Source organism: Gracilinanus agilis, chromosome 1 (assembly GCF_016433145.1).
Source record: "Gracilinanus agilis isolate LMUSP501 chromosome 1, AgileGrace, whole genome shotgun sequence".
Lineage (NCBI taxonomy): Eukaryota > Metazoa > Chordata > Mammalia > Didelphimorphia > Didelphidae > Gracilinanus > Gracilinanus agilis.
In genome coordinates, this window is record NC_058130.1 from 607272685 (window position 1) to 607295782 (window position 23098).

Here is a 23098-nt window from a genome sequence, read left to right on the forward strand (position 1 = left end):
GCTAGGCATTACAGCTGATAGAGCACTGGTCCTGGAGTCAGTAAGACTCGAGTTCAAATCCAGCCTCATTTCCTCATTTATTAAATGGGGATAAATAATAATACCAACCTCTTAAGGTTATCATAAGAATCAAATGAGACTATTTTTAAAGTACTTAGCAGAGTGATTAGTACATAGTAAGGGACACATAAATGTTAATGATTATTATCAGGGTCATCCCTACAAAATTCCTTATTCTAATATGCAATTTCAGTGTAATGCCACCTCTACAATCTACAAAAGGTGGACTCCTCCCTCTACCATACATACAGGAGTGAAATCATTCTATATAACAAGGTCTTTTTTGTTCTTTACCAAAAAAACTTCCTTGGATTATGATAGGGGGTACATTTGGCTTTTAGGGTCACAGAAGCATAGAAAATAACAACAGGACCATCATCTCTCAGAGGGCCACTGATTTTTTTTGTAAAGATATATTATTGATTACATAGGAAAACACATTTCCACATCAATTTTCCAAAGTTATATGATCCAAATTGTCTCCGTCTCTCCCATCTCTCCCTCTTCTCAAAGCTGGCAATCACAGAGGGCCATTGTAAAGAATGCACTGTATCAACATGAGCTTTAATCATTTCCTGGTAGAGTTTCATAAACTTAGTCCTGGGAAAGACCTCAGAGGCCACCTGCTCCAAACAACTGATTTTGATCTGAGCGAGTTAAAGCTCACAGAGCCAAAAATCAAATCTGTAATAAATGGAAGAGCCAGGATTTAAACTTTGCCTCTGTTTTAAAAGCTGGCTTTCCCCCACCCTCCTTACACCAAACTTGCCACTCTTAGAAAGAGTTGTGACATAGGAAATTGATAAGTCTTGTTCTTCTTGGCCCAGAAGACTATGGGCAGAAGTTGCAAGTAAGTAAATTTAGGCTTTACCTGAGGAGATTCAGGTCAGATTATTTTGTTTGAGGATATGGAATAATTTTAAAAGATGTTCTACAATAGTTTCTTTTTTTCTTAAACCCTAACCTTTCATCTTAGAATACTGTGTATTAGTTTCATGGCAGTAGAGTGGTAAGAGTTGGGCATTTGGGGTTGAGACTTGCCCAGGGCCACACAACTAGAAAGTCTCTGAGATTTGAACTGAAGTCTTCCCGTCTCTGGACCTAGCATTCTATCCAGTGAGCCACCTAGTTACCCCCAATAATTTAATAACTAGAACAATCCAGAATTAGAACTGGTGACCTCAGGAAGCGTTAGGTTCCCTCTGCCTGGAGATTTTTTTTTAAACCCTTACCTTCTGTCTTGGAGCCAATTGGCTCCAAGGCAGAAGAGTGATAAGGGCTAGCAATGGGGGTTAAGTGACTTGCCCAGGGTCACACAGCTGGGAAATGTCTGAGGCCAGATTTGAACCTAGCACCTCCTGTCTTTAGGCCTGGATCTCAATCTACTGAGCCACCCAGCTGCCCCCATGCCTGGAGATTTTTGAGTGACAGTGAGATGACCACCTGTCAGACAAGTCATTCAGAGGATTCTGGTCCAGGTTAGAGTAGATGCACTCTGAAAGTCTTTTTGACTACACAGTTCTTCATGAGTTAAATCCAGCCCTCTGCTGAGGTCAGATCTTACAATTCTAGTTAAACATTTCTGTTTTCATGTCCTATCATAACCTTACAGCCATATTGGTCAAAATTAGACATCACCACTTCCAGCCCTGCCCTGCCCCCCAAAAAGTGAACTTTCCTCTTAATTTGCTTATTTTTGTCAAGTTGCCAGGCTTCCTTTTTCTTGATTTACTCTTCATTTTCCCTTTGCTTTTTCCTTCTATATAGCTTTAGTAACTCTTCCTTTCTCTCTGTCTCCACTGTGACCACTTTTCATCTCTTACCTAGACTATTACAACAGTTCCCTAAATAGTCTCTTCTCTCTGCTACTTCCTTCTCACCATAATAATTCTCTTCTAATTAGAAAATAAGAACTTTAGCAGTCAAGATACTAATTCACTCAATTAGCTTACTCCCTCCTTCCTTCTTAAATTAGCATCAGTTTCCTTTATAAGCTCCATAGTTTTACTTCTACTCAGAACAATCTATTTCTTAAAAAGCCAAATAAATATTTTCTATAAATTTCTTTTTTTTTTATTTTTTTTTGTATTTTTTTTAAACCCTTGTACTTCGGTGTATTGTCTCATAGGTGGAAGATTGGTAAGGGTGGGCAATGGAGGTCAAGTGACTTGCCCAGGGTCACACAGCTGGGAAGTGACTGAGGTATAAATTTCATTTGAATATATAGAAAAGTTTCAAAAGAGAAGTTATTCAGTGCTTTCCTTATATCTTTTTAGATTAAGCTCCTCAAAGAACGGGACTAGATATATGTTTAAATTTTTTTCATCTCTCCCCATCTGTACTATTAATTTAATAAGTCAGCAGTGTGATATATCAACCTGAAATACTGTCAACTTGGGGTATATTAAGAGGCATCATATAGACTGGGAGTCAGATAGGTTCAAGTGACTACAACATCTCTTAGTACCCTGCTTCAAGGAAAATGTACCACATCCTCAGGTCCATCAGGATGCAAGGATGTGCCAACCTAAGTAGAATGGACTACAGGTTGAAGAGGAATACTTGGATGGATGATAAGTGACTGAATTCTCAATGAACTTCGTTTTGGTTTGGAGGGAAGTGCTTCCTTGGATTGATTTAACCAAACCTTGTTGATTTTTTAAAGGAAAAACAAAGATGATATATGTTATTCCTTTTAAATATGTGCTTTAAAATGGGAATTGATGTGTTTCTAAAAAAGACATCCAGTGCAGACGTCATTCTTTCTATTTTTCCCACCTTCCTCCTTTTCTCCTTCTATTCATATTCCTGTAATGATCCTAATACATGAATGTTTTTCAACTCAAAAGAAAAAAGAGAGAGATATGTCTAGAGCTAGAGAACTTCAGAAGGTATCTAATCCTAGCCCCTTGTTTTTAGAGATAAGCAGAACTTCTAAGAATAAAGAGGTGACAATTTCACTGTATTCTGTTCTGGTCAGACCAAATCTGGCAATACCATGTTTGGTTCTGGACACCATATTTAGGTAAGATAGTAATAAGTTGTCAGAGAAAGACAAGAAAGATGAATGACCTTGTGTTAACACCATATGAGGAATCCAGCAATAGAGCTGGAAATATTTAACTTGGAGAAGATTCAGGGGCACATATGATAGTTGTCTTCAAGTATCTGAAAGATTATAATACAAAAGAGGGAGGAGACTTGTCATGCCTGGCTCCAGAGGCAGAACTAGGAGCACGTGGAAGTTGCAGAGAGCAAATTTAGACTTGATGTAAGGAAAAAACCAAAACTAATGGAGGTGGTCCAAAATGGAATGAGTAGCCTTGGAAGGTAGTAAGTTTCCCCTCATAAGAAATCTTCAGGCAGAGTCTAGTGACTACTCAGTAGGGAATGCTGCAAAAGGGATTCTTTTTTAAGAGATGAATTATATACTCCACAATCACTGAGATCCCTTTTAACTCTGAAGTTCTGAGGCTAAATTACCTCAAAGGCCTCTTCCAAATCTAAATTTCTATGGCTCAAGGTTTACTGATTGACTTTGAAAATACAACCTCATGATGACCTAGTGAATTAGGTACTATAACTACTATCCATCCCAATTTTACAAATAAGGAAACTAAGGATAAAGAACTTGTCCATCGCAGTACTAGAATTTAAAGATAGTTCTGGGACTCCAAATTCAAGGTTTTTCCCATTGTACCTTTTAGAATGAATAAATGATAACTAGATTAGAGGCACTTAAATTTCCCTTTTTTCTCTAGCAAATAAATTTCTTTTCCTACCTTGCATTAGATATCTAAAAGATAAACAAAATAAGATTCTAAAAAGATGGTATCTAGTGGTCTCAAGGCAAAACAGCATGGTATTTTTATTATATTTACATTTTAGTGGTATGCCATTATGTAATTTCCTCTTCCCCCCACTACCAGGTTAAAAAAAACTACATTCAGGTATAAACACAGGGAACAATGCATAGGAATGGAGAAGAAAGGATGTGGAAATCTAAGAATAAAGAATAAAAAGTAAGATAATTGATGATGCCCAGAATGATTCTAAATGATAGAGAGAAGACCTAAAGCAAGATGGGTGCCCTTAGTTGACCATTATCTGGCTTTCTCATCACCACAGTTAATTTCTATCCAAAAACCAAAGGATTCTAAAGAATCTAAGTAGACTTCAGGTCCCTATTCACTTGTATGTCTACTTTGACCACAGACTACAATGGGCTCCTTATCTTGCTTGTTCTAAGCTCTTAAGTTAGCCCCAGAACTGACTCATGTCCCTTGTCTTCTGGAATCAGCACAGTTAAACTACAACAGATCCCAGAGGCCACATATGCCCCTGGGGTGTATAACCCTTGTCCATGATTTACTAACTTCCAAAGGTCTAGAGAGGAAGTGGGGCTGCATTAGATAAGTGTGTTAAAACTCTTACTGAGGAAGTTAAGATTGAATTCATCTCACCTTCCACAATTGCATTTCATTAGGTTGCAGTTAGGAAATAAAAAGTTTGATGCTTCCAGAGCCCAAGAACAACGTCATATGAGTGCTGGTGAGTGAAGCAACCTATTATGGGTTAAGAGAAGTGCTGCACATTAAAAATAATTATCCACAATTATATTTCATCAACTTTACCTGAGGCTTCCACATTTTGGAGTTTTCGCTTAAGGTTGGCACTTTTCATCGAAGATTTGGGAGATGCAGACTAAAACCAAAACAAACATAAAAAAAGCAGAAGCTTTGAAATGGCCTCTTTTATAATAAAAATAACAAAAAACCTGATGCAAAGTAAGCAGAATCAGAAGACTATTGTATACAATAATAGCAATATTGTCATGATGATCAACTATGAAAGCCTTATTTACCCTAATCAATACAGTAATACAAGACAATTAATTCCAAAGGACTCATAATAAAAAGTGCTATCTCCCTCAAAAAAAAAGTTAAACCATGTTTTTTCTAAAGTCCAGCATATTACTATATCAAAATAATCATACTGAGATACATCAATAATAATCAAATTGCACCTTTGTTAAATTATCTGTGACCTCTGAGTGCTCTGGGGAGGATGTATCTTCTAATGGGGATACACTCTGGACTTTGGAGTCAGAAACATGAAAGAGAAAGGATAAACAACATCAGTTAACAATTTTAAAGTCAATAGATGGGAAGTTTTCATATATCAACCTACATTTTAGACACAGAAAAAAATCATTTTGCCTATTTTAAGGAATATTGCTGTTGCACCATTATTATAGCAGTCAAGGGTATTGGGTTGCCATAGGTCAGAGTTATGTCTTTCAAAGAGATTTTAAAGAGAGGGAAATGACCTGTTTATGCAAAAATATTTATAGCAGCTCTTTTTGTGGTGGCAAAGAGTTGGAAACTGAGGAAATGCTCATCAATTGGGGAATGGCTGGTCAAGTTGTGGTATATGATTGTACTGGAATATTATTGTGCTATAAGAAATTATGAGAAGGATGATTTCTAGAATTGCTGCTACCAAGTGCTCTCTGAGATAATTGTTGGAAACACTATCACTGGTTTTACACCAAAATAAGCCATATTCTCCTCCTCCACTTTTTTCCTTCTACCCATTTCCTTCTTGCCATTTCTTCTTTTTACTGATTCCCCTTTGCCATTCCCATTCTTCTTTCCTATGCCTTAAACCTTTGGGTGGGACCTTTGGATCACATCAAGTCAAAGCTATGGATTCTTAGTGATGAGAGAAAAAAGGAGGGGGAAGAACCTCATTTTCTCCTTCTTCTACCTAAATTGACCTCAAATATTAGAATGAAAATTTAATGCCCTTATCTCTGCTGAAAATAATGGTATTATGTTAAAGGAAAGTGAATTTCAGTTTTTCATTTTCTTATAATATGAAAATAACATAAAAGAAAAAAAAAGCCTCCCTACCCCTATTAACAATCCAATGTGATATAACAAATGGGTAAAAGAACAAAGTTAGAGACATACAGGGCTGCTTCTTGGTAGAATCTTCAGGTGTTAGGAAGGCTGTGCTACTTTGGAATGTTACCACAGGAAAGTCTGGATTTTTTTCTTTGTTTTGCCTTGAGGTCCTCTTCCATACTGGTGTAGCCTAAAACAGAGTTAATTAGATTTTTTTAAAATAATGTCTTGACATTTTTTCAAAAATAATTAAAAATGAGTTGTTTGACCTTTCCATCATCCTTTAGAAAAGGTTTATACACTAATTCACTGCTGGAAGAGTTGTGGTTGTGAATTGATCCATTCTGGAGAGTGACTTGGAATTATGACCCAAAAGCTTTAAAACTGTGCATATCCTTTGACCTAGCAATACCACTATTAGGTCTGCATTGCAAAGAGGTTTTTAAAAGGGAGAAAGGACCTGTTCATGCAAAAATATTTATAGCAGCTCTTTTTGAGGTGGCAAAGAGTTTGAAACTGAGGGGATGCCCATCAACTGGGGAATGGTTGAACAAGTTATGTATGATTGTAATGGAAAACTCTCATGCTATAAGAAATGATGTGAAGGATAATTTAAGAAAGGTCTGAAATGACCTATATGAACTGATACAAAGTGAAGTAAGCAGAACCAGGAGAACATTGTACATAGTAACAGCATGTTATGTGGTGAACACTTATGAATGACTTAGCTATTTCTAGCAATACAGTGATCCAAGAAAACCCTCAAGGATCATGATGAAAAATCCCTTCCACCTCCAGAGAAAGAACTGCTGGAGTGTTAATACAGACCAAGACATACAATATTTTACTTTATTTTTTCACTTTTCTTTCATTTGAGTTCTCTTATGCAAAAGACTAATATGAAAAGATGTTTTGCACTATTATACATATAAAATCGATACCAGATTACTTGCCATTTTGGTGGCAGAGGAAGGGTGAGAATTTGGCTAAAACTTAAAGAAAATGAAGGTTAAAATTGTTTTTTCATGTAATCAAGGTAAAAATAAAATATTAGTACATTTTGAAAATGGTTCATAGATTCCTAAAATGTTTTTCCAAACAAAATAATCCAAAATACACTCAAATAACACAAATATCTTATGGTTGAATGTTTATCTCAAATTATACTTAGTCCAAAGAATAAAAACAAATCTGTATACAGTAAGCAATGACACCTCTAAATTATAGTATTCTCACTAATCCTCATAGGTATGGAACTGATTCTGAACTTTAAAATTTTTAGAGAAATTAGCAATGCATAGATTTTTATGGCAATGCAATGGTTTTTAAAAATCTCCAACCCCCCACTGAGGAGTTTGAATGCTTCTCAATTTTAAACTCAAGCAAATCTTTCCATAATAGGAATTATTCTCCACACCTTTTCTTTTATATAACATTATTCCAGGTAACACATCATGTATCTTTGGTGTGAGATTTATGCAGTTTTCATTGTATTAAGGAATAAAATAGCCTTGTACTGAAGATTGATTCTAAGACAGGTTAACATTTTTTTTAATAAAATAAGTCTCTCAGGCTATTCGATTGTTAGATAACTTCTAACACATTCAAGATGCATTTTAAATGCTTTTGTTATGAATTCTTCACAGCTTCTGAATAGGACAGGTGTGATTGTGCACAAATACATGGCTTGAATGTTTCATATTTTTCACATTAAAAAAGCTACTTTAAAAACTCACATGCAATAGATCAAGCACCATAGACTTTTCCCATTTCATATTTGATGCAATTGAAAAAAAATTTAGCACTTGTTCCACTCTAAGGACAACTGAGCTTCTCTGCCCACCCTGCAGCTGAATTCTCCTATATGTGCTTTTTGTTCAGCCATTTTTCAGTAGTTATCTAACTCTTTGTGACTTTATTTGGAGTTTTCTTGGCAAAGATACTGAAATGATTTGGCATTTCCTTCTCCAACTCATTTTTGGATGAGGAAACTGAAGTAAACTGGGTTAAATGATTTACCCAGGATCACCTAGCTAGTTTCTAATATCAGACTTGAACTCAGGAAGATGATCAGACTCTTACCTACTGTAACACAGTCTTCCCCAATTAGAATGTGAGTCCAGGAATTGTTTTGCCTCTGCTTGTATCCTCAGTACCAAGTTAAGAACGTAATAAGTGTTTCATTCCTTTTAAACTGGAACAGAACTACTTACATTTTGGTGATCACTGCTACTACTTGAAGATAACAATGGCAAAACTGAAAAGAAAAAACAAACCTTCAGAGTATGGCATCATTTCACACATAATAAACAAATCCCTACCCATTATTATAGTTCTCTACTTGGATAGGTCTTATCATCTAAACCGATCTTCCCAATATAATTGGGCCAACTCTATTTGAGCTGTGTCCCATTGTACTACCAAGCACTCAATCTTGTACCTGTGCTTTCTCTATTGTCCTTTTCTCCCCCTCTGCAACACTTATACTTATATTCATCTAAAACCTGTATAACCTTTAGGGGTAACTGAACTCCCATTCCTTCTTTGAACCCTTTTTTGACTTCAGCCTTCACTGATTTTCTTTTCTCTCTTAATGAATTTCATTCTCTAGTCAAGTCAGTCAATAAGCATTTAATTAAGTACCAGGCAAAAAACAGTCCCTGCCCTCAAGAAGCTTACATTCTAATGGGGGAGACAACATTCAAACTACAGAACAATAGAGCTTATAGTTCTGAGTTGGATGTTACCGGGCAATTATGTGCTGATTTATGTTGTTATTGTTTTGTGTGCTAAACAGGTATAAACAGAGAAACTGGAGGGCAGGGATTTCATCATAGGATTCTGTATCCCCACCATGGTATCCAAAAGAGTACTGAATATAGAACAAACAACAAAGAAATTCTTGTTACTGATTAGCTTATAGTGGGTCTGTGAGTCAGGTAAAATATTAAACTTACCTCTTAATTTTCTTCTAACTCTTGGCTTCTTCTGCTTAGAATATGTTTTTAATTTGTTTTCCTTTTGGCTATTGATCCAAGAACTTCCACTCATACTACTGCTGCTTTCATAATTACTTTCAGAAAATAGGTGTTTCCTAAGATCATCAAACTTACAAACAGAGAAGTTCAAACTGAAATCTCAAAAAATTATTGTTAACAACTACAACTATTAAAACACATACCATTCTCAATGACAACATTAATTTATTTAGGATATCTGGATTCTCTATTTGGTGGTGGGTTCATTTAAGGCGATGTGGGGATAGGACTGGACAGAAGGGAGAGTCAAGATGGCTAAATGCCTAAAAAGTTTTTAACCATGTGGCTGTAGGTATAAAATACTTGCAATTTGAATTTTATTTTGTTATGTTCTTATTTATCAAAAGGCCACAGGAGTAGAGACTTGAGTTCAAAATTCTGCTTTTTGATGTCAAAAAAATCCAAAGGTTAAAAATAATTTTGGAAGGAAAAAACACCATGGATGCTAGTCTTCCCTGAATAACCTACACCCCAAATAGTTGCACTATAGAGGGTGTAAAGTATTAGGGCACCAGAAGAATAGTGGGGTAGATGCTCAGCATTGATTCTCCTTCCTTCTCTCTGCTCTCAGGGCAGACTTGCTCACCTGAACCTGCATTTAAACTCCTAGTAAGTTAGCAGGTTTTCTGTGTTGGTGTCCAAGGCAACAACTACTACTGATTCTCAGGTTTCTAGAGAAAACTGAAGTGGGGGAGCTTAAACTCCAATTACTGAATATTCTATTTCCTGAACCACTGTTTGCTTTCCATTTGAGAAGTCAGTGGGGGTCAACTACATTCATTCTTAATTGGAAACACTTAAAAAGCAGAAGACAACACAATAATAAACTAATACGTTCCATCCATAAACCTAGGATATATTCTCTGACCAAAGCACAGTGTTCAAATAGTACACTTGAACATAAGCTTATAGAACCATAGCAGAGAGGCACATAGTTCATCGACAATCAGGACTACTTCTTCATTGCTTGCTTCATTTGTTATGCTCCTCTTCTGAGTTGCTGAGGTAGTGCTACACTCTTTCAGGAAAAAGGTAGAATCCCCAAGCCCAAATGGAATCCCTTCTGAGATCAAACTCAATTTTTCTGAGGTCTACTGAGTTCTCTCTGCCCTAAGAGTCCAAAGGAGGTTTTCACTAATGAGATAACTCACTGCTATCTCATTATAATAACCCCAAATCATCATTATTGCCAACAAAGCCACAATGAGACAATATTCACATATCACATAGTCAACTTGGGATCAGGATTTGTGAGATAGAATGTTTAATTCTTTTTGTCAGTCGCGTGTAAATCAGATATGGGGCAAAAGTACCCTAAAGTTCTCTTTATCCTGAATAAGTACCTTCTTTCTATGGGCTGTTCTTTCACAATTTTCCTTGCTTGCTTGTGCTCCCTTTCAAAGAGCATGATCCACATGTCAAAGGAGCCAAGTTATGAAGAACTTTAAAAGCCAAAGGATTTTATATTTGATACCAGGGGAATAGAGAGCCACTGGAGTTCATCGGATAGAGGAGTGATATGGTCAAAATGCCAACATTTTGGCATGGCTGAGAAATATTATGGAAACATAAGTGACAAGATTTGGTAATTGGCTATGTGGGAGAGTGAAGAGTCAAGAATGATACTGAGAATGTTAAGCTATGTGACTGCTAGTACCCTCAAAAGTAATAGAGAAGTTTGAAGAGGAAAGATAAATAAGTATATATGACATACTTAAATTTAATTTGAATTATTGACATTTTAGATTTAGCTTTTTCCAATCTAGGCAATCCACAAAACAACAAATCACAGTCTGATTTGTACTGTTTGCCATTTCAGAGGTGTAAACACTCACAGTCAAAATTTAACAATCATAGAGCAGGTAAGTGACTCAGTGGATTGAGATCCAGAGATGGGAGTTCAAATCTAGCCTCAGACACTTTCTAGTTGTGTGACCCTGGGCAAGTCACTTAGCCCTTACCACTCTTCTGCAATAGAACCAATACATAGAATTGATTCTAAGACAGAAGGTAAGGGTTTTAAAATTTTTAATAGTCATCTCTCATTAGCCAGTAAAACCTGGCTCTACCACATTCCTATCTATGGGACATCCAGTTGAAAATGTCCAATAGGCATGTTGTGCTATAGGACTAGAACTCAGAAAAGCGATGAGGACTAGATCCATAGATCTATGATTCTTTCACATAGAGATGGTAATTGAAAACAACAAGAACAGCAAGTGAGAAAGTGTAGAGAGAGAAATAATGAGGAACCAAGATAGAGTCTTTGGGTCAAACACATTTAAAGGGCAAAATATGAAGAACCATAAAAAGAGACTGAAAAGGAAAAATCAGAGAAAACTAAGAAATAGCAGTGTTCCTGAAAATCTAGAAAGGAAAGAATATCTAAGGAAGAGAGGGTGATCCACATTGTAAAATGCTTCAGAGAGGTAAAAAAAAGAGAATTGAGAAAAGGCAACTTTCATTTGGCAATTAAGAAATCATTAGCAGTTTTCAAAAGGCCAGTTTTGGTTGAATAATGAAACCAAATGCTAGAGTGCAGAGAAGCTACAAGAGAATGAGAGGAGGGGGAAATAGAGGCATCAAGTGTAGTCAGTTTTTTTCAAGAAGTTTTAGAAGAGGAGGAAAAAAGATAGAACAAGAGGCAAAAGATGAGTGAGGATAGTGGGTACATGAGTTTTTTTTAAGGATGGAGAAAACTTGGGTGTGTTTATAGGCAGCAGGAAAGAAGTCAGTAAGTACACAGGGAGAGATTAAATATTTGAGAGGAGGAGATGAAAGTGGAAGCAATCTGGTGGGGAAAATGGGAGGAGAAATATAAAGTATAAAGACAGCAAAGTATACATAAATATGTAAAGAGTTTGGCTTCAGCAAGAAGGGTCACCTCTAAGAACTATTAAAAACTAATGAAAGTCAACTATGTCAATGTGTTTCTGGTTTTTTGTGTTAGGTTTTTAATCATGTATTGTTTATGAATATAACAAGGAGTTAACAGGCTAGGTTTCATTAAAGATTCGCATTTTGAAAAAAAATAATTAAGCAGGGAAATACTAATTATTCTTGACTCAGTTAACTAGGCCCATGGGGAATCTACATGTTCTGACTATTATTCAAAGCCCATTCTAATCACAGGACAAATACCTTGAAAGAAAAAGACACCCTCTGGTTTGCTTTTCTTGTGGCACCAAATATAATCCTAAATGTGTTAACATGGTTCAGTGGGAAGTACATTAGCCTTGTAATCAAAAGAGACCTAGACTCAAATCCTGTCACTAGTTAGTTGTGTGACCATAGTCACTTAGCTACACTCAAGTAAGTTTAACATCCATGTTTCTCAGTTTTCTCATTTGTAAAATTGGGATAATATTTTTTTTTTCTGAACGTAATGCATATAAAAGTGCTTCACAAATCTTAACATTCCACATAAATGCCACTTAAGCAGTTTCACTAGCTCACACACCATTTTCTTAAAGCAGGGTACATCATCTTTTCACTAATTTTGGCCACTGAGAGAGTTATCTTTGTGCTGAGGCTCAATTCTTCACCCAGTGAATTATGCCCAAATTGACAGCAACGAGAACAACCACAGAAGAAGATTTCTGAACCAATATTCCTGTCCTCTTCCATTTCTACATGAAGGGAAACAAAGTCCCTAAAGTCATTGTGTCATATGTTCTGGGGTACAAGAACAAGATCTTGTGACTATAGGGAAAAACGTCTTGCACAGAGTAGAAGCTTAATAGATTCCTTTAGCCTTCCCCCTATAATGAAATCACAGATACTTTCATCTCCATGAAGATGAAAAGATTTGGCTTGGTTGAAATATGCACCATTTAGGGGCAGCTTTTCCAATATTCAAGTAAGATAATATTTATAAAGCTACCCCACAAATGGTACCTATTCCTACCTGGTTGAACTTTCTCATATTACATGATTTTTGCCCATCAAATCCCATAAACTCCCCCAAGGAGGATCCACCCAATGTATGGGAAGTCTTTTAAGGTTTCATGAGTATTGATGAGACCTGCCAAATTCAGTCAGTGTTTATTCTACTACACTGTGTTGTCTCCTTGGTCTGGAGCTGGTTGCTCTTTCCATCTTCATCCTCTTGAAGGTCTCCTTCTACCTTCTTACATAAAGATATAACAGGCGCCAGCTGAGTGGCTCAATGGATTGAAAGCCAGGCTCAAAGACAGGAGGTCCTGGTTCAAATCTGGCCTCAGACACTTCATAGCTGTGTGACCCTGGCCATGTCACTTAATCCCCAATTACCTAGTCCTTACCACTCTTCTGCTTTAGAACCAATATATAGTTCTAATTCTAAGGTGGAAGCTAAGGGTGTTTTTAAAAAGATGTAAGGAAGTAAGATGCTGGACTTCAAATATGTTGATTCTATTGCCATCCAAGATGAATACAAATTATTGTAGTTCTGTTCTCCTTTATGTGTATATCCTTTGAAGATCTGGCTTAAATATGTCTCACACAAAGCTTTCTGCAAATTCACTGTTTTCTTCAAGGCTTCTTGCTCTTTTTTAAAAGATGATATCAAATATAGCCTTCCACCATCCTTTATTACTTGTTGCAAATGAGTTTATGTAAACAGTTATTACTTGTATTCCATTACTTTTCTTGCCCTGTGTTCTTTTTTTAAAACGATGGGGAGAGTGAAGAGATATTAAAGAAACCATGTGCTAAAACTTGTGGCTTCCTTCCCGAATTATCCATTTGAAGCATATGAAACATTTAAAAGCTATTAACTTTAGCAGTCAATATGGCCTAGAGAGGGGAAAAGTCACTGACTATATATGAGTAATAGAAGTTATACTTGGCATAAGCTGTACTTACCAATTTTCTTTTTCCTTGGCTTTTGTAACTGCTTAAAGTAGAGCTGTCCCTAAGCAAAAATTATAAATTAAGTAAATTTTGTGTTCTATATTTCCCGCTCACTGACCTAGTATTTTCTCCTGACTTCTCAGGAGTCCCATTTCAAATTTTCACCAAGCTTTACCTTTCCTGAGCAGCACTCATGCTTTAAACCTATCCAACTCCTTTACCCTTTTCAAAGTTTCTTATTATAACCCACTATTCTCTCAGTCTCTCTGCTAGACAGTAATCATATAAACTAATCCATTTTCAAATGTTGATGAATTATATACTTTCTAGGCAACATAGGAATTTTAAACCATAATAATAACTAGCAAAAAACTCTACAAATTATTTAATTTTGTCCTCACAAAAACCCTTGGAATTAGATATTATTATTCCCATTTTACAGATGAGGAAACTAAGACAGAATTCAAGTGGCTTGCCCAGGATCATATAACTAGTGTCCGACACTAAATTTGAATTTGGATCTTCCCAACTCCAGGTCTAGTACTCCATCTTCAATACCACCTAGCTGCCTTAATAAAGGTTTTCTGTAAACATAATGCTGTAAATTCAAAGAAGGTGCATTGATAGTGGCAATTTCAGTAGAATGGATAATATATTTTTTAAAATTCAAAGATATTTTATTTTCCCAATTACACGCAATAATTTTCAACAAAATGTTTTCCAAAAATATAAGATCCAAATTGTCTCCTTCCCTGTCCTCTCTCAGTTATGGTAAGCAATTCAATCTGGATTATACATGTGTTATCATGTAAAATATGTTTCCCTATTGGTCATTGTTGTAAGAGAATACTTGTATAAAACCAAAATCCCAAAATAAAACCATAAATAAACTAGTATGAAAAATAGTATGCTTCAATCTGCATCTGACTCCAGTAGTTTTTTCTCTGGAAGTGGCTAGCATTCTTTGTTGTAAGTAAGAAAATATTTTGAGTTGGTCTTTGAGGCACTCAAGAAGTGACATATGAGGTGTAATCTGCCTCCCTTAAGGTTAGCCTTGCCTGAAAATAAGCTAAACTATGTACATAGTCTGACCTTAAAATGTTTTATACAAAAAAGGCCAGGAGAAGAGGATTTGTATGAAACTGGGACAATTGTTTTGTTTTTAGTATTTGACTTAACAGGGGAGTATCAACAATGCCTTTCTTATGTCTCATTCTGAACTTGATTCTTGTCACTCTCACCTTTCTGAGTATAAACAGGGACCAGTAGAAAGAACGTGGGCTGGGAGTCAAATTGAAGTCTAGCTCTGCTAATGCCAATATGTTACTGCAAGCAACTCATTTCACTACCTCACCTTCTTCACCAGGGATAGAGGGGAGATTTTAGTCAACCCACCAGCCTCACAAGTTATGATCAAATAAAGTCAAATAGCCAAAAGTGTTTTTGAAAAAAAAATCAAAAGTTCCATTTAAAGATAATGTGTATAGTTTGGCTGATTTAATAAATCCAATCAAAGTTAAAAGTCAAAGGGGGAAAGTAGCCATAGCAATGCTAATTGATTTAACTTAGTGGACAACAGCTCACATATACACCCACACCCATGGGGTCACTTTAAATCTGGAGGCTATATTGTCAAGAAAATCTTCCTATGGTTTAGATCTGTCCTCAAGTAGGAGAGGCTGCCTCAAGTGGTGAAGAGTTCCCTCTTCTTGGAGGTCTTTGTGCCTAACTACTTCTGGAGTATGTAATGGTGGGAATTCCTTTCGTCGGTGGTTTGAACTGGTCAAGGAGATCCCTTCCAACTCTCAAGTTCTGTGACTGAGTGACTATGAGAAATAAAGAATATGATATTTACTGAAATGGAAGATTTCCTCTCAAAAGAAAAATTCTGGAATTATAATGGAAAGATTAAAGTATTTGTGATTATAATTTCTAACTCCCCTAGCTTCTAAGAAGCCAGATGAATTTTCATTGATTTTAGTTTGAATCCCTGCCCTATAATCCCACTTGATTTGTTTATATATTTAGATTGTAGAGTCAAAACTGAAAGAGGTCTTACATGTTATCTAGTTTAACCCCGTCATTTTACAGATGATAGAATGGAGGATTAGAGAGTCAAATGACTTGTCTAAAGTGGCAGAGGCAGGATTTGAACCCAGGTCATCTTCCCCCTAATTTTACAGATGAGGGAATGAAGGATTAGAGAGTTAAATGACTTGTCCAAAGTCACATAGGTAAGTGGCAGAGGCAGGATTTGAACCCAGGTCATCTCACTCTAAATGCACTGTTCTTTTCACTATACCACACTGTCTTATGATACTTTAAGTGGATAAAGGAAGATCATGCTAGCAATCAGACTCAGTTAAATAAAGGCAGATGAGAAATGCAGTATCTTGTTTCTTCAAATGATTCTAGTACTGCATACTGCCCTAACAGGATGGCCCTCCTTTTTGTTCTAACCTGACCTTTATCATATCATAAAAGTGACCCATGGCACTTGAAGGCTATGTGAATTAAGTCCAAGTTCTGGCAAATCCTAGCAAGCTAGGAAAGGTTTCAGAATATGCGCAGCAATGCTACCCACATTCAGAGGAAGGACTGCAGGAGAGGAAACATATAAGATAAACAATTGCTTGAATGCATGGGCTGAGGCGGACATGAATGGGAAATAGACCCTGAACAAGGACACATGTTACAACCAGTGGAAATGTGCGTTGGCCATGGGTGGGAGGAGAGTGGGGGGTGAAGGGGAAAGTAGGGGCATAAAGTATGTAAACAGGTTAAAAACAAATATTAATAAAGGTCTAATAAATAAATAAATAAATAAAAAGAATATGCACAGCATTGAGGAGCATTCAGCTTCTGAGTAACTAGCTAATTGTAGTTAATAATAATAATAATAATAATAATAATAATAGCTAATGTTTATATATTGTGTATGTGCCAGGCACTGTACTAAATGTTTTATAATTATCCCATTTGATCCTCACAATAACCCAGGGAGGTAGGTGCTATCATTATCCCCATTTTACAGATGAAGAAACTGAGGAAACTGAGGGTTCAAGAGACTTTGCAAGCATTTGAAGTCAGAATTGAAATCAGATCTTCCTGGAGTGCAGCTCAGTGTCCTAGTTCAAAAGAAGCTTATTGCTGAAAGGGCAGCCACCAAGTGAATGACACAAATGCATTGCTACCGAAGCTCCTGGAGATTTTTTCTCAAGAAAGAAAGGATTGTAATCTACCATGAGGGAAGTACCCACCCCACAAAGATTATCTAAAATATTAAAGAAATCTATCCCCTAAACACAAAACAGGACTGTGAATTCGTACCTTTGAATGTCAAGGCTCCTTTTTGTTTTTAAAACTAAAAAGTGGTTTAATGGGGCTCCAATGGTAAAAGGAAGATTACTTCTAGAAAGTCAGCTCACCTCTTGCTTTTTCTTTCCTCAACTGTAAAATGAAAGAGTTTCTAAAATTCTTTCTAGCTCTAACATTCTATTATCTTAGTAAAGTCCTACAATACATTCGTTAGTATTCTAATAGACTCTAGAAGTCATCTACAACACACCTCTTTTTCAAGGATGACTTTTTGTGACTGAAAATCCTCTGCTTTGCTTCAACAACCTAGAACACAAGCCAAGGTAAATCACATTTCAGTCTTCAAAAGCAGTTTGATATCATTTCTATATTTTATGGAACTGTCTGATTACTTTTACTGACTTTCCTAAGTTGCAAATAAATTTAAGAGCAATAAATTCTAACATACATTAAAAGAGACTTTAAACAGCAAAATCATTTCACTTATAATTATAGTTGTCTATAGTAGCTAAAAGAAAACTGAAAAGTGTATGATCTTAAAAGAATACAGTAACATTGAGCACTGGCAGCTTTTTGGACTCAGACTTTTCATTCCAGCAGAGGAAAAGAGGAATATGTCACTTTTTACTTGTGGGGGTGAGGGGGAAAGGGAGATAAGAAGTAGCCTATCAGGTAGGAGCTTTGCTTTTTCTCCATTCCGTAGAAAGGAACTTAACAAAATCAAGTGTACTCTGTTGGGATATAATTAAGTAAAATTATTCTTCCTGGTAACATGGCATAATAGAAGGACAGTTTGCCCTGAGGTCAGGCAGGCTCTAATCATGCCTCTGGTAAATACAGGCTACCTGATCCTGGAAAAGCCATCGAAACTCTCCATACAGCAAGCAAATCTCTTAAATTCTGGAAAAGTTCTCAATTCCTTTAATGAGAGTTTCCTAAATCAAGGAAAAGGTGCAAATCAAAACTTATCTTGGAGACGGAAGGTCCAAGAGCACTCTGTATGCTGAAGACATTTTTCCTAATGACCTTGTATTGCAAGAATTTGGCAAGGGTTTTTGGTGCTTTGTAGCTAGAATAATCCTGAACAGAAAAAAACACTAATGGAACATTTTGAGAATGTTCAGTTTAGCTCTGATTTTTTTCCCTGATAGTCAAGATTAACAGCAAAAATATTTAGTTCAGTACTCTGTGGGTGGTCAAGCTCTTTCCTGATTCTCACGCAATAATGTGAGTTAGAAAAAAAACAAATAACCAGAAGAAATTTAAAATATTCTAATTAAGATGTCAGAGCTTTGAGGAAACTAGTGATATATAATTAACCTGAATGCTGAATGCTGCACAGGTAAGTTCTTAGAAAATGGTTTCAAATTTGCATAGAGCTTTGAAAACACATAACGAAATAAAGAATGCTCTTTTATGTCAGCTTACCACTTGAGAGTACATAGTATCGGAAGAGTTTCCAAAGTCATAAGGATTCTCTCTGAAAAAGCAAATTTATTAAAATGAACAAAATGTAGAATATGCAAGGACAAATTCACAATAATTACATATTTGATAAGGATATTAATGAGGAACATTATGGGAACAATGAGAAATCCAATTGGAAAATATGTATATATATATATATATTTAAAAACAAAAGTATCAAACAACTGCCATATGATTAAAGCTCCATAGCCAATTTAAAGTTTCTGAATAAACATGGTATTGGGGCATCTCACCTGAAATCCTGTGGTTCAAAAAACTTGCAAAGTTTAATCACAGACCTACTTCATAATTTTTGAAATCTTTAGTAGATCATTAAACCAGTGATTCTCTTGGGTGTGTGCAACATTTCAGCTAAGCATCCTGGAAATTGCATGTATGTACACATGTAATTGCATATGAATGAGGGAGTCTGGAGTCTCGTATGCTGAGTTTTCCCATAGTCTCTGCCATGAACAAAAATTTAAGAACTACTGCATTAGGTGGTTGCACTCGCCTACCATCTAGTGGAGAAAGCTATAAACTGAAGGATCTTTTTGAAGGATGATAACCATTTCTCGGGTCAAGAAAATTATTTGAATACCATTTATTGATGCAGAAAAAGTAAATCAATCTCAAACTTCCCTAATGAACTTTGCATAGGGTCCATAGACACTCAAATCCCCAAATGGATCTCTAGAGTCTAAAAGGGCAAATGATCTATTAAATTTAATTCAATCTTGCATTTTAATTTTTAAACAAACACAAGATAGCCACATTTTGTGGTACCGTGCATATATTTTGCAGCAGTGGTGCCAAATCTGCTATTGGTGGCCCCTGATTAGGGGTGGGAGTGAATCAGGTTAAAATTGGAGAATGTTCAACAAAATAAAAATACAACGCAACTTAGATAATGTTAATTTGTGGAAGCAATTTGTGCTTTATAAACTATTTTAAAAATTATTTGAATATGAGTTACTATTTCTATAAGTTTATGACCCTTTTACTGGACTTGGCATAATTTTACTAGGTTAAGTTGCTGGTTTACATTTGCTATATATCTTTGCTATATTTTCTAATATTCAAATCCTTGAATGAGGATCCATGTCCAAATTATATCATTCTCCCAGAGGGATGCTGTGATCATCTATTTCATGACAAAGTTCATATGTGACTAGGACCATGTTATAACAGAAAAGAAAAGATAGTCTATAATAAACATCTAAATTTACAAATAGATTTTTTTAAACCCTTACCTTCTGTCTTGGAGTCAATACTGCCTTGGCTCCAAGGCAGAAGAGTGGTAAGGGCTAGGCAATGGGGGTCAAGTGACTTGCCCAGGGTCACACAGCTGGGAAGTGTCTGAGGCCAGATTTGAACCCAGGCCCTCCCATCTCTAAGCCTGGCTCTCAATCCACTGAGCAACCCCGCTGCCTCACAAATGGATTTTTTAAAGGGGATGGTGTAATAATTTTCAAAGACTTCTCAAAAGATTCCTTTACATATTATATTTTGTGATTTTAAATATTCAGAATCCATATTTTAAAAAAAACCTATGTTATATACAGTGACATATACTTTATCAGCTAGTAAAAAGGTAAATAGATGGGAAATGGGATAGAGTAAGCCAAAACCCTAGCCACAGCTAGCTACTTAAGTGTCTACAGTTAATCAATTTTGACTGTTCTTTCATGATTTTAAGGAGAGATGAACAACAAATTAACTTAACATATCACATATTCCTGCAGTGGTATGGAACAAGAATTTTTATATATAATACTGCCTTTTCCCTCAGCTATAAGATATTAAGTTGTTTTGCAAAGATCATTCCTTTGCTGCTAACTCTCTGATTAAAAAATTATAGTCAACATATTCAGAATAGTGGCATGACTCATTAGTCTAAACTAGTCAGAATAGTGACCAGGTATAAGTATTTAGGGTGATAAGCAGCAGGGGGAAGCATTTCAATTTCAGCCCCTTTATTGTCTTCTAGGACAGCAATCAAACTCAAAATCTATGAAGGGCCAAGGAAATGGCTTCTATAATAACTGTTAGGGTTATCTTATTAGTACAACATCATTAGGCCAAAGTCAGTCTCCATTTTTCTACTACACTCAATCCTCTTTGACAGTTACACTTTTAAGGGCATCACTATCTAATACTATAAGCTGTTCTCTATATTCTTTTCTAGCCACACACAAATTTCTCTTTGCTCCTTTTTAAGAAGAGGTTGTGAGAAAATATATATTTTAAAAGCATAAATGTGACATTAATTAAGGCTTGGACTTAGTGTTAATATAAACAATGGGCTTCTTACTTTGTTTCAGGAATGTTCTTGCTTGAAATTGTTCCTTTTCTTCCCTTCTCTAAGCCATCAACCTGAAAGAAGTTAGGTTTTAGAAAGAAGCCTCAGACTAGAGACATTGTTAGTAATTACTATTTGATGAAAATGAATCAATATAGAAATCATAAGTTGCTGCAGAATTTTATGCAGGATGTCCAGTTAACATAATTGTAGCTAATAAAATGGAAAAAATAAAATACAGAAAAAATATGTGCCATGCAGAATAAAGAAAGCCAGAACTTAAATAGCAACAAATAATTTAAAATGATTAGAGGATGTTGACATCAAAATTAATTCATTTAAGTATATGTTAAGTGCCTACTGTATGGACACCATGCTAATAACTGATATGAGAGCACCAAGACCCTTCAAGAAGATTGTAAAATCTAGCACAGGATATATAACAAGCACACAAATAATTATTATCTAGAATAGGATATGACTTGCACATAAATAAGTATAATATAAAATGTTTAATATTTATATAAGTATATGTATGTATATATATATTTAGTGCTGGAAAGCTTAAAACTACATTAAAATGTTTGGAACATCCTGTGTAATGTAGGGCATCTAGGTGGTACAGTCAGTGGACAGAGCACAGAGCTTGGAATTAGGGAGACTCATCTTCCTAAGTTCAAATCTGACCTCAGGCACTTACTAGCTGTGGGACCCTGGGCTAGTCACTTAACCTTGTTTGCCTCACTTTCCTCATCTATAAAATGAGTGGAAGTTAATGTCAAACCACTCCGGGACATTTGCCAAGAAAACCCCAAATGGGGTCACCAAGACCTGGACATGACTGAAACAACTGATCAATATAATGTAGACCACATTAAGTACGTTAAAATGTTTGATTCCATCCCTTTCAACTACTTGCCCTCCTCTACTGCTAGCTTGACCTAGCTAGGCATCAAGGTAATAATGTGTCTGATCCATCCCTATAGTCTGACAGCCTGAGCTCTCCTTTTACTCCTGCCTACTGCTATCATTTTGAGCAAAGTGGCAACTTCTCCGAACTTCAGTTTCCTCATTAATAAAATGGGGAAAATATCTGCATCCCTTCCCTCAGAGCTATTGTGAGGAACCACTGAAATAAAGTATATAAAGTTCCCTTTTGAAGTGTTAGCTATTATTATTTCTAGAGTGACTAAGGGAATGGCAAATACCCATCAGCACCATCTTCTCTCACCTTAAACTAACACTAAATCAAAGTTCTGCTGGGTGGGTTGTTGCTCATTTGCCTTTTCCATTAAGCCCAGAAATCTACTTAACTAAGTAATACTAGCCACAGATTCTAAACTTAACAAAGAAAGACTAAAGGATAGTAGCCACAGGAAGCACCTTGGATTACTGAAAAGGTAATTGAGACCAGCATTTAACAAGAGAAACTGGCTATCTTGATTGCCTCACTGTGCCACTAATCCTAAAGCTTAGGAAGAAAGGTGGCAATAAACTTCTTACTCTGACATCCATAATAACCTCTGAACCTTTAATACTCTAAGACTGGATCTTACTAGTGCTAAGGGACCTCTAAACAGGAGCATAAAGTGCTATGGGGAAGAGAGAAATATCTTCTTGACTTGACTGATCTGGGAAGGCTTCATTGAGTAAATTAGCTGGGTAAGTAGGCAGAGTCTAGGAAGAAGGAGCAAACATTGCAAGCAAATTAGAACATTTAAAAGTAATATGCAATAAATGGCCACATTTTACTGTTACTACCACAACACCTCTCATTAGACCCATCTCTCTTCTCACACAGCCACTACCTTGGGTCAAGCCCTCTTCATGTCTCATCTGGATTACTGTGTCTCCTAACTGGTCTCTCTGCCCCAAGTTTCTTTTCAGTTTAGTCCATCCTCCACACTTCTGCCAAAGGGATCATGACCATGACATGCCTTTACTCAATTTCACCGGTTTCTTTTTTTTTTGGTTTTATTTTGTGATCAAATATAAACTCGTGATTTTTTGTGATCAAATATAAATTCTTCTGTTTAGCTTTCGAAAGCATTCCCAACCTATCTTTCCAGATATTATGCATTACTTTCTCTCTTGTATTCTGCCATCTAGCCCAATAGGTTGTCTATGGAGATAAATATATATATATATATATATATATATATATATATATA

At 36.0% G+C, this 23098-nt stretch overlaps 1 protein-coding gene across 1 annotated transcript in view; it reads right to left on the reverse strand.

The window, feature by feature from the left end:
* SYCP2L (synaptonemal complex protein 2 like) overlaps window positions 1-23098 on the reverse strand; it is an 83357-nt gene that overhangs the window by 11685 nt on the left and 48574 nt on the right. The window contains exons 23-31 of the mRNA XM_044683617.1: window positions 20940-21001; window positions 18587-18638; window positions 17409-17464; window positions 13853-13901; window positions 8927-9077; window positions 8183-8226; window positions 6036-6159; window positions 5087-5157; window positions 4695-4764 (exon numbers count right to left, since the gene is read on the reverse strand). Of these exons, the coding sequence (XP_044539552.1) occupies window positions 4695-4764; window positions 5087-5157; window positions 6036-6159; window positions 8183-8226; window positions 8927-9077; window positions 13853-13901; window positions 17409-17464; window positions 18587-18638; window positions 20940-21001 (679 nt within the window). The remainder of the gene's footprint in view (window positions 1-4694; window positions 4765-5086; window positions 5158-6035; window positions 6160-8182; window positions 8227-8926; window positions 9078-13852; window positions 13902-17408; window positions 17465-18586; window positions 18639-20939; window positions 21002-23098) is intronic.